Source organism: Barbus barbus, assembly GCF_936440315.1.
Source record: "Barbus barbus genome assembly, chromosome: 40".
Classification (NCBI taxonomy): domain Eukaryota; kingdom Metazoa; phylum Chordata; class Actinopteri; order Cypriniformes; family Cyprinidae; genus Barbus; species Barbus barbus.
In genome coordinates, this window is record NC_136718.1 from 5,746,945 (window position 1) to 5,759,047 (window position 12,103).

General features: G+C 37.9%; 2 protein-coding genes and 1 pseudogene across 3 annotated transcripts in view; 2 read left to right on the forward strand and 1 right to left on the reverse strand.

The window, feature by feature from the left end:
• LOC306859576 (bridge-like lipid transfer protein family member 3A) overlaps nt 1-1,979 on the reverse strand; it is a gene marked incomplete at its 5' end in the record, with an annotated part of 38,807 nt that extends 36,828 nt beyond the window's left edge. The window contains one exon of the mRNA XM_079400675.1: nt 1,936-1,979. Within this exon, the coding sequence (XP_079256801.1) occupies nt 1,936-1,979 (44 nt within the window). The remainder of the gene's footprint in view (nt 1-1,935) is intronic.
• The window catches only part of LOC306859737 (uncharacterized protein), a 708,874-nt gene that overhangs the window by 239,606 nt on the left and 457,165 nt on the right, over nt 1-12,103 (forward strand). The gene's annotated exons all lie outside the window — the stretch shown is intronic.
• Nucleotides 2,738-10,339, forward strand: LOC306860059 (AP-4 complex subunit beta-1-like; annotated as a pseudogene). Its single transcript, XR_013786069.1, has 8 exons — nt 2,738-2,926; nt 2,972-2,993; nt 3,365-3,606; nt 6,112-6,195; nt 6,361-6,464; nt 7,710-7,911; nt 8,459-8,712; nt 9,379-10,339. The product of XR_013786069.1 is annotated as an AP-4 complex subunit beta-1-like (transcript).

The window sequence follows — 12,103 nt, forward strand, 5'->3', positions numbered from 1 at the left end:
AAACCTTATAAATCATACAGAATGAGTTTTTATTTTTTGAGAAAGTAAAAATGCACAAAGTTTCCTGTGAGGGGTAGGTTTAGGTGTAGGGCGATAGAAAATATGGTTTGTACAGTATAAAAACCATTACGCCTATGGAGTGTCCCTACAAGGATAGCTGACCAGACTGTGTGTGTGTGTGTGTGTGTGTGTGTGTGTGTGTGTGTGTGTGTGTGTGTGTGTGAACAAGCATGACAATATGATGGCTCTCTGACAGTGAACGGAGGAGAGGCTGATCTGAATGAGAGAGAGCTGGCAGAGCTTCAGCCGTGACTCAGAACAGCAGGAACTAGCATGTGTTTTACACCCACAGAGAGCCTGCTGGGTAATCAGAGACAAAACACTGGAGTACAAGGGCTTCAGCCTTCTGAAGAATCAGACATGTTGTAGGACTGTGGACGTACAATTAGAGTTATTTTATATCTCTGTTCCAGCATTACAGCAGATTTTTATTCAAAGTGACTAAAAGTTCATTTATTACAGGGACAAAACCACTGGAATAACCTGAGGTTAAGTGACTTAAAGGATAAATTTGTGGGTTTTTAACCAGATTTGCATTATTACAATGTCTAAATGGACAAAGTCTTTTGATAGCTCTGGGGTTTTGTGAAAACTAACTACGGATCGGTGCATCATGGGTGTTGAAGTGTTCCTACATTTTTGGCAAAAGCAAATGCCACGTTTTAAAATGACAAGTATAAAAGGAGACGATGGCCTGACCCACAATCTTCCACAATGGCCAGTATGAGGACTTACCATAATATATAGTCACCGAATCGATCAGCCAGGACCAAATCTGTTTCAAGACAACCTTTCCTCTAAAACTGAATCAGGGCAAAGGGCTTTCAGTCCAGCCAAACCACACGTCTTTACTGCATAGCATCTTACAACAGGTACATTTCACCCAAATGATGGCTATTATTGTTAAAACTAAAACCATGAAACTAAAACAAAAAATGCATAAATAAAGTTACCAGAAATAAAATGAAATTTGACAATATAAATAAATAAACCTGAAACTTGAAAAATAAACTGTAATATAACTTAAAAAACATAACTTACAGTAGATATAACTTAACATTTTCATATAGTGTAACTTGCAGTACTAAAGTAACCAAAACCGAAATAAAAATATTGACATTTTTTTAAATATCATAATAAATTGCTATAAAAATAATAAAATACTAGAAAAATACTAAAACATTAACTCAAGTTTTAGAATTAAAATGAGAAAAAAAATATACAAACCTATTCAAAACATGAATAAAAATGATAATCGTTTACCAACGATACTAAAATAACACTGACCCAAATATGACATATTTCTGGATTTCTATACCATCAACTAGCCCTAAAACCAGAGAAATGACCAGAAGTTGATTGGTAGGAGTGCTGGATGAATAAAAACCCAGGACGTCCAACATCAGCAGATGTGTTTTAATCAAGAGGTGATTTCATTGATCAGCCTTGCGGGATTCAAACCTACAACCTTTCAGTTGACAGCCCATAACTACCCAATGAGTAAACAAGCACAAACACAGCTAACATCTCCGTTGATGCTGCTTTTTATTTCTGGTCAAAGTACTTGTATATTAGCTATTATGCTAATTATGAGTTTCCCGAGTTTACCTCAAGAGAACGGCTAGATTAAGCCGACACCGCTGTGTCACAGGCCCAGTGTTTGTGTTTAGTGTGCAGGTGACTTGTGTTATTCCAGCAGTGATTAGCCTGTCTGCTAACTGACCCTAAATATGCATTTATATTAAAGCCAGAGATCTCCAGCACTGAGCGTGTGTGTGTGTGTTGTTTATTAGCGAGTGTGTGAGTCCCGTGATAACAGTCAGTCATCTGAGGCGAGCTGATCAATCAAAACACGACACTCCACGCGCATCTTACCTGGACAGGTGCTTCAGGATTTGCTTTTTAATGATTCCGGCCATCCCGTCAGACTAGCTACCTCTCCAGCATCTTCAGAAGTATTTCGCTGACACACACACACATACATACACACACAGATACACACACTCTCACACACACACGCCGCTCACGACTCGCTGCTGCTGCTGTCCAGCGCCGCCTAGCGACTGCCAATCAGAATGACCGCTCCGACCGCATGCCAAAATAAAAGACCCGCTTGCGCACACAAGGACTTTTACTTGGTAGCGAAGCTTCCATAAACAAATATAAAATAAATTAAATAATTAAAAAAATAAAAATACGAAAACATATGAGGACTTGTTAAGTCAGAATATTTAAAATGCATAACGATCACACATATTTACAGTGCTATAGATGGATAATAATAATAATAATATGAATAAATATGAGTGAATTTACAGAATATAGACAACCACTAGGGGGCCTCAGCAAACTTCTAATTTCCAACTTCTAAACAAGCATTAAAATAAGCTAAAACAACTAAAAAATTAAATAAATAAAAATTGCTCATTTTAAGTCAGCATGTTTTTTTTTTTTTTTTTTTTTTTTTAAGAAGAATTATAACCTCGATCTGTAGAAAGGGGCTGTTGAGACATCACTTTAAAATGGAAAAAAGACAGTTCGTAGCTTAGATAGATCTATACTTATTGAAATATTTATGGTAAATATATTTTAAGCAAAATGTTTATTTTATTATTCAGATTATTATATTTTATCTTAAAAAGTCACAAGGCTTTTATTTTGGAATTTCAGAACATGTTTTGAGAGGAAGTAAATAGATGACGTTAATTTCGGGCTTCCTGTTTGACATAAATACGCTCCTCTAATATTCCGTTTTTACTCTTGTTTTTAGATGATTGTATGTTGATTTACTGAGGTATGTTACATACACGTTTGTTATGGTGCTCCTTCTAAATGAAGTCAGTGAAGTTTAGAGGAGAATCGGAAAGCAAAAGCTCATGCACTTCTGACAGCAAAATTGAAATATTTACAGATGGAGAATATACCTGTGAAATGTAAGTTATGCATTAAGGAAAACCGCAAACACATTAAACAGCGCGAGAAGCATCTCTGTCAGCAGGCTTTCTCTCAGAGCAACTGACGGGGAGAGCGCGAGCCGATTTAAACTGAAACTACTATATCTTATGAGTTTGTTAAAGCCCTTCATATAAAGCTTGTCACATGTTTAGAACAAATTGTATTATCAGTTCAGTCTGTGTCCTCCCTAGATATTTTTTTTCAGACGCGCTCGTATCAAACCACTGTACATCGATATTAATTTACATCTGTACATCGATTTCCATCATAATTACATTATAATAATCGTAATTAGATAATTTCACCATAGCTAATTAGACAGAACTTGTGAAATGTTGTTTCTTCGAAGGTACATGACACAGGGCCTGGATGTCTCTGCTTTATTTATGGACATGGTGAAAGCCAGTGCTACAGTCGATATTGTTCAGAAGAAGCTGGTTTATCTGTACATGTGCACCTATGCCAGTGACAAGCCTGACCCGGCGCTGCTGGCCATCAACACGCTCCGTAGAGACTGCGCTGATCCCAATCCCATGGTGCGAGGGTTGGCTCTGAGGAACATGTGCAACTTCAGGTTTGTATGTTCTTTTTGTCTGTCTAGACCCAGAATATCATAGATGTGCTCTTTTCACGGCACCCTAGTTATTACTTAGCAATACCACAGCAAACACCACAACAACATCTTAGCAATATCCTAACAAGCAACATCCTAGCAACCACACAAGGCATCCTAACAAGCATTCAGGACACAACAGCAGCCTAGCAACACCCTAACAAGCAATGATCTAGCAACCATACAAGACACACTAGGAGTCATTTACAATGCCCTAAAAACCACCCAGAACACGGCAACAACATTCAAACAGTGCCTCCGCAACAAACAAGCAACGCCCTAGCAACTACCCAGGATGCCTTAGTGGTCACTTAGCAGTAACTTACCAACCTCCCAGAATACTGCAACAACATCTTAGCAACACCCTTGCAACCATTCAAAATTCTACAAAAACAGCATAGCAAAAACTTAACAAGCAGTGCCCTAGCAACCATCCAAGGCACCCTAACAACCACCCCAGAACATAGCGACAATATTCAAACAATGCATCAGCAACGAACGCTGCAACAGGCGGCCTTGCAACACCATAACAAGCAACACCCTAGCAATCACTCAGCAACCTTTGCAAGCATTCAGAACATAACAACAGCCTAGCAACCATCCAAGACAACCTAGCAGTCATGTAACAACCCCCTAACAACCATCCAGAACACCACAACAGTCAGCCTTGCAACATGCTAACAAGCAACACCCTAGAAACCTCCCAGGACACTTTGTCAATCACTTAGCAACACCCTTGCAACCATTCAGAATTCTACAACAACAGCACCTTAGCAAGCAATGCCCTAGCAACCATCCAATACTCTCTAGCATCCCTCTAACAACCACACAGAACACAATAACATAATTCAAACAATACTTCAGCAACAAACACTAACAGTCTGCCTTGCTACACTCTAACAAGCAACACCCTAGCAAGGACACCTTAGAACACTGTAACAACATCTTAGCCACACAGGAACCACACAGGAACAACCAGCAATCACCCAGGGCACTTCATTTAGCAACACTCTAGCCAGCATTCAGAACACAACAGCAGCCCAGCAACAACCATCCAAGACACACTAGGAGTCATTAACAATGCCCTAACAATCAGCCTTGCAACAACCTAGAAACCCCCCAGGTCACTTTAGCAGTCACTTAACAACCGCCCAGAACACAGCTACAACATTCAAACTAATTCCAACAAACACTGCAACAGTTGACCTTGTTACTGTCTAACAAGCAACACCATTGGAACTACCCAGGACACTTTAGTGATCACTTAGCAATAACCTAGCAACCTCCCAGAACACTGCAACAACATCTTATCAACATCCTAACAAGTAATATCCTAGCAAGTACACAAGACACCAAACAAACATTCAGGAAACAAAAACAACAGCATAGCAACACCTTAGCAGCTATCACCCTAAAAACCATCCAAGACACCTAGCAACCATCCAGAAGACCACAACAACAGCCAACATATGTCCCAGCAACGTTCCACCTCACCTGCAGTCGTGAATGCAGTGATGGACAGCTGTTTTTCTCAGTCCACTGTGTTTGGATTTCACGATTTCTCATTGTGGTGGTGATAGTATTCACTAATTCATTTGATCAGAAGTAATTACATTTTGTCAGATCATTTAGATCAAAGTAAATCCAAACTTTGAAGTAGATGATGACGACGTTCTGTGATCAAATACTATCAACTTAACAAGCCCCACAGCGCCACCCAATGCATGTAGTTATACCTGCTTAGGATTTATCATGGATTCCCTGCATTTACGGCCAGCAAATTGACATAGTAAAATTTGAATAGTGTTTTTATTGTTTCTTTATATATAATATAAAATAATAGTATAAATGTATATACATGCATGTGTGTGTTTATATATACACAGTACACACACATATATTATGTAAACAAAAACTTTTATTTTGGATGTGATTAATCACGATTAATCGTTTGAAAGCACATATATATATAATATTTATTTTACTTTTATATTTATTTTAAGACATTATTAATTATAATAATGTATGATTTTAATTATTAGATACAGTTGAGATCACTCAGCACAGGCAAAAATAATCATTTAAGGATATTAGTATAGAGATTTAAGTAAAACTAGCTTCTTCACGCTAAAATATAATCATTTATCTTACAGATTTATTATGGGATTTGAACCTTTGTTTTCACAAAAGTAAAGGGACACAATCTGTACCCTTTTCATAGAAAGTGGTATGTAAAATGAAAAAAATACATATACTTCTAAACAGACAGAATATTAATCCTTAATGGTTTTGTTTTCATTTGTCAAATAAAATATATTTACTGACTAAGGTTAACTTTTAATATTTCCACAGCAGGCAGTATAGCATTTCATATCGCTTGTCCAGTAATATAAATCACACTCTTTAATTTATCATTGCAACTTTCTGCTGAAATTACTATTACTGTTACTTCCAAATTCATGTTAAGTATTTTTTTTTTTAAGGTCGTATTGCTCGAACATATAGTGAAAAGTGTCTGGATATCCTGACCGGACTGCTGGCATTGAAACAGGATCACATCACGTCAGGTATGAGAGAAAACTGAGCCACACCTGTGTGAACGCTTTTTTCTGAAGGTGGTACTGTTTGCTTTTAGCAGGCACTTTCTTCAGCCTGGATAATAGCTTTGTTTACTAACAGACATAATTAGTTCACAGAATCAACTCTTCCTCTGTGTGTGTGTGTGTGTGTAGCCGTGATCCAGACGTTCAGGGATTTGGTGTGGCTCTGTCCTCAGAGTACAGCCGCTGTGTGTCAGACCGTCGAGGCCTGTGTTGACAGTCCTCAAGATAGTGAGGTGAGATGATTCACCTGCTTTTTGTTTTCACCGTCTACAACAAGCAGGCTGTATTCTGCGCTTTTCGATGCTTTTTCTTCACAATCATACAAACAAAATGGAAAAAGTGTTAGTTTTGTAAAATAATGCATAATATCTCAATTTATCATTGTCTACAAAAATAATTTCAAGCATTTTAGCATATGTCTTGCAGTTGAAAAGGTAATAAATAGATGAAAACTCACCTTTTTGAGATCAAAATAGGTCACCTATGAGATGTGTAGATCCAATGAGAGGGGGGGGGGGACTTTTTACAGTACCAATTCATATCTGCACCCCACTTGTAGTCAACCACCTTTAAACGTTCCTGTGTGTTTTTGCATGCACGCTCTGGTTTCAAATGACAAAACCACAAGTTTGTGTTTTTGCAGCGTTGAGTATTGTAGCCAATCAGAGGCATCTCTGTTGAAAGCAATGGCCAGTCAGAGGTGTTTTCTGTAGGTTAATCAGAAGAATCCATTCTGAACTAATTTTTGTTTTCATAAGTTTACAGTATAACTGTCCCGACTATATTAAACCGGGCTCTGGCTCTTCTAAGTTTGCGGAGGAAGTAGAGACGCTGCTGTGCTTTCTTGGCCAGTGCTACAGTGTTGTTAGTCCAGGAGAGGTCCTCTGTGAAAACTGTAGGTATGTCTAGCATACCGGATTGCAAATAAGTGCAGTATTCCGTGAGTGTAACTCTACCGCTGACTTAATACTGATGTGAATGCATGTCGTGCTGTACAGTATATTGATACGGTGGTGCCAGAACTGCAGCTGATTGAATGTGTGCTGTAGCACGATACTTCAATATTTCTTCAAAAGCAGATCGTGGAGACATTTTTATCGTCCACAATCAAAAATCGTCTTATCGAACACCCCTACATGGTAGCACTATTGACCCTTGATTATAAATTGTCTTTCATCCCTCATATAAAGATTATAAAATAGGGCTAGTTTAAAGCCATGGATATTTTAAGTTGGGAGCAGAACCAGGACTATGGAAACATTATAGTCATATGCGGCTTTTAGTCTCTATACACTATCAAGCATCACTACAGGCCAGTCTGTATACAGTGGCTAATGAAGTTCTCTGGAGAACAGATGCCTCGAATTAGAGAAAGCCGAGGCATATCTGACCTCCTCATTTAAAGATACAGCTGATAGTCCTGACGTAAAATGTTTGACCTATCAGACAAGGAAAAATCCATTCACTGTTTTTCTCAGGGAAAGCAGGCTCTGTATGGCTTCTGGGAGAACATGGTGATCAGATCAGTAGCGCCCCCTGTGTGATGGAGGGCTACATAGACTGGCTGAAGACTGAGCTGTCCTCGGCCGTGAAGATGGAGCTGCTGACCGCCTCGGTCTAGATGTTCCTGTGCCGCCCTGCTGAGACTCAAGACATGCTGGGCCGTCTTTTACATTATTGGTGTGTAGAGCATGTTTACAGACAATGTCAAACAGAAGCAACAAAAGAACAAAAATAATTGTGTTCCTCCAGGTATATATGACCCTGGACCACAAAACCATAAGGCTTGATTTTTTGTAATTGAGATTTATACATCTTCTGAAAGCTGAATAAATAAGCTTTCCATTGAGGTTTTTGTTTGTTGGAATAGGACGATATTTGGCCGAGATACAACTATTTGAAAATCTGGAGTCTTGAGGTTGCAAAAAAATCTAAATATTGAGAAAATCACGTTGTCCAAATGAAGTTCTTAGCAATACATATGTACATATTAGTCTATTATGCTAGTCATTTATGTGCCCATAGTATTTTAGAAACTGTGCCACAGCCCTTCCTTCCCTGTTCTCATTTTACTTTATTTTCGGTCTTTGCGATTCATTCTGAGAAATGGTCACAGATGTGCCCTTTACGGTATTTTCTTTTCCTTTGACACATTTAGTAAAGAGCTTCTTGCTTCTGTAATTGATTTATAATATTCTTTGGTCCACCGCAGAGGAAGAGAGTGACGTGTGCGTGACCGGGCTTTGCTGTACTACAGACGACTTCAGCGGGGAGTTGAAGAGACGAGGAAGGTTGTAACCGGACCCAAATACGATCCGTCCATGAGTGTTCTCACCAGACGGCAAGAAGAGCCCATTAGTCAGTGGGCCTCTACCTTCAACACGCTCGACCCGCTGGCTGGACGTGATTTATGCCCTTAGACTGCTGTTGTATCAGCCGCTGACCAGCCATCCAGCAGTGCAGAAAAGGAGCTGTTGCCAGGTAAAGCAGATCTCTCTTAGCTGCATCATTTTCTTTATGATTTTCATTTTTGTTTAAGTATAAAAAATGATATTTTATATTTAGCGATATTTTTATATATATTAATTATTATTAAGGTTTAGTTCTTAGTATATTTAATTTGAGTAATTTAACAGAAATGAATTTTTTTTTACCATGTTTATTTTATTTTATTTCATATAATGTTTACTTAAAAAGGGTATTTTAAATCCGTTTTAGTTAATAATAATAATCCTGACAATAACTCATTTTTTATTGTTTACATAATTTTAATTGTGATTTGATTAAATCTACAGTAAGTAAATTGTAATGATGTACATTTAATTTTTTAATTTTATAATAAATTCAATACCAATACAGCATCATATAACTGTCTCATCCTACCTGTTTTTTAAATGTCTGTATATATTTTTATTACACTTTATTTCTTAGTTTTAGTTAATTTAGTACTGCAACTTTAAACATTTTTTTTTTTATAAAAAATTATTTTATTTATTTATATTTTATTTTATTTTGGTTAATGTTTTTTATTTTAAATACTTTAATAATAATATTTTATAAATTTTAAATGATAATTTTATAATAAATGCAATACTAATATAGCATAATCTCACTGTCTCACCCCATCCGTGTTTCTCTGACTAACAGAAAGTTCAGATGTAACCCTCTCCAGCCCAGATGACACAGAAGAGGAGATCAGTCTATCTCTTGGTCCTCCTCTATCCCATGAGACTTTTGAGAAAATGTGGCTGGACTCGGAGGTTCTCCACAGGCAAACTCTGGGATTCCTTCGACCCAGAACGGCTACAGCTGGTGAAGATCCAGACTCTGGCCTTCACTCCGGGTGACACTGTCCCATGGAAGGCCTACATTTACACCAGGAGCACGGGGACCTTGATCCTCGCCGAACTGCTGCAGGAGGCTCCGCAGGCCCCTGGCAGTGATGAAAGCCTGGTGGTATCTGTCAAACAGCAGCCCGTAAACCAGCATGCCATCAGAGGATTTGTTACAATACTCGAAAGTGTGCTGCAGACTCTTAATGTTGATAGTTCATGAAATTCAGAAGTTTGAACTATTGCTATTGCTTTGAGGACAATGTACAGCGTATTACAGTATCCAAGCTAGAGCATTGTCAACAAATAATCGAATGGTCTTTTTAAACACAAAACACTTCCAATAAAACAGTAGTATGCTGTTGGAATCTACAGACAGTTAAATCTGTTTTTAGCACTGTATGACATTGGCTTGCACACGTCTCTTTGCAGGTATGAGGAAGTTCAGAATTGTTATTTCATGCAGGTCCCCCAGCAGATCTGTATTGTATATCTTGTGTGCTTTTCACAGATAAGTCAAACAAATACATATACATTTATGGTATTCTTATATCACAGCTGTTTCCTTTCTAGCACCCAGTTGCATAATTTTATCTCTATCTCAGGATATCATTTTCCTTTTCAACATCTTGCAGACAAAGCAATGTTTACTGTACGATAACATTTGTTTTTAGTTTATGAACACTATTATTTATAGTAAATATGTGATTCATTATACAAAACAGGTGCATTTTGTGTCCTGCATTATCATGAATATACTTGTAATATGTAGTATTATAGGCATTTTTGACGAATAATAAAAATGAAAATTTAATTTTTTTTAAGTTCAAGTGTTTTTCAATGCATTTATTTGTCTTTTTAAAGTGTTTTATTCTGTATTGAAGATATATAGTGTTATAGATAGCCAATCAAATCAAAGAATTCAGCTTTACCGTTCACAGAAGCCGAGTGCGAATTCCAGTTAGTGTAGGAAGTAGTGAAAAATATAGGCCTGGTTTCACAAACAGGGCTTAGATAAACCAGGATTAGGCCATAGTTCAATTAAGACATTTAAGTGATTCTTATAAACATGCCTTAGAAAAAAAAACATTACTGGTGTGCATCTTGAGACAAAACAAAGGCACTGATCTATTTTAAGATCAGTCAGTGCAAGTTCATTTCAGTTAAAATAGCTCAGACATTTGACATTTTAGTCAAGGACTAGGCTTAAGCCTTTTCTGTGAAACCGGGGGATAATGTTTGACAACTGTTTTACGACAATCGTAATGATACAAACTACTCAACTTTTTTCTTAAATGTCAATGTTTAGAGTTGAAAATATGGTATAATTTATGCGATTCGTGTAATTCATAACTGAATGTGATGAGACAAGATACTTGAGTACAAATAAGAGTCAATGTGTGCATTTTGTAAAATATTATTTGCAAATAGCTCAAATTTACAGCTAGATTTAGACCTTTTTTTTAATGGATCAGCCCATCCCATAGAAGCTCAATTGGATTGAGATCTGGGGAATTTGGAGACCAAGCCAACACCTTCAACTCTTCGTCATGTTCCAGTGTGTCAAGGTGCATTATTCTGCTGAAAGAAGCCACTACCATTTGGGAGGAACCCGTTTCCTTGAAGGGTGTGCATCAGGGGTGTCAAACTCGGTTCCTGGAGCCCTGCAGAGTTTAGTTCCAACCCTCCTCCAACACGCAAAACTAGTTTACAAATAAACCTGAAGGATTATCTGAATCATCTCCCCATAGCATAGTGCATCTGCTGCCATCTCTTCCCCAGGTAATTGACGCACACACACCCGCTCATCCACATGATCTAAAAGCAGATTTAGCAGACCAGGCAACCTTCTTCTATTGCTCCGCAGTCCAGTTCTGATGCTCCTGTGCCCATTTTATACTCTTTGGTGGTGGACTCTGACCAGTCTGTGGCCCCATGAGCAGCAAACAGCAATTCACTGTGTGTTCTGATAACTTCTCATCATGACCAGCGATTGGACCAGATAGAATAGCCTTCATTCCCCACATGCACCCATGACCATGACACCGGTTCACCAGATCTCCTTCCTTGCACCACTTTTGGTAGGTACTAACGCCTGCATATCAGGAACACACCCCACAAGACTTGGTGATGTTGTGGTGAAGACGTTCTGATCCAGTCGTCTAACCATCGCTATTTGGCCCTTGTCGGAGTCACTCAGATATTTTCTCTTGCCCATGTTTCATGCTTCCAAGACATGAAGCTCAAGAACCGATTGTCCAAGTATGTAATATTTGTGTGTATGTGTTTGAAAACATGCTTTATGGGGACACGAAAGTGTATAATATGTCATGGTATTAAAAAAGCTCAGTATAAACACTGTACCTGAGTAAACCACATGTGTGTAGATGCTGATACAGAAGTAAATATTATGAAGAAAAGAGAGATGTTGGCTTCTACTCAAGGCTACCACAATGAGATAATAAAGAAGTGTAGCATTTATTTACTTATGTCTTGCCAAGATGTAATTAAATAACTAAAGAAAGTCTATAATGAAGCCA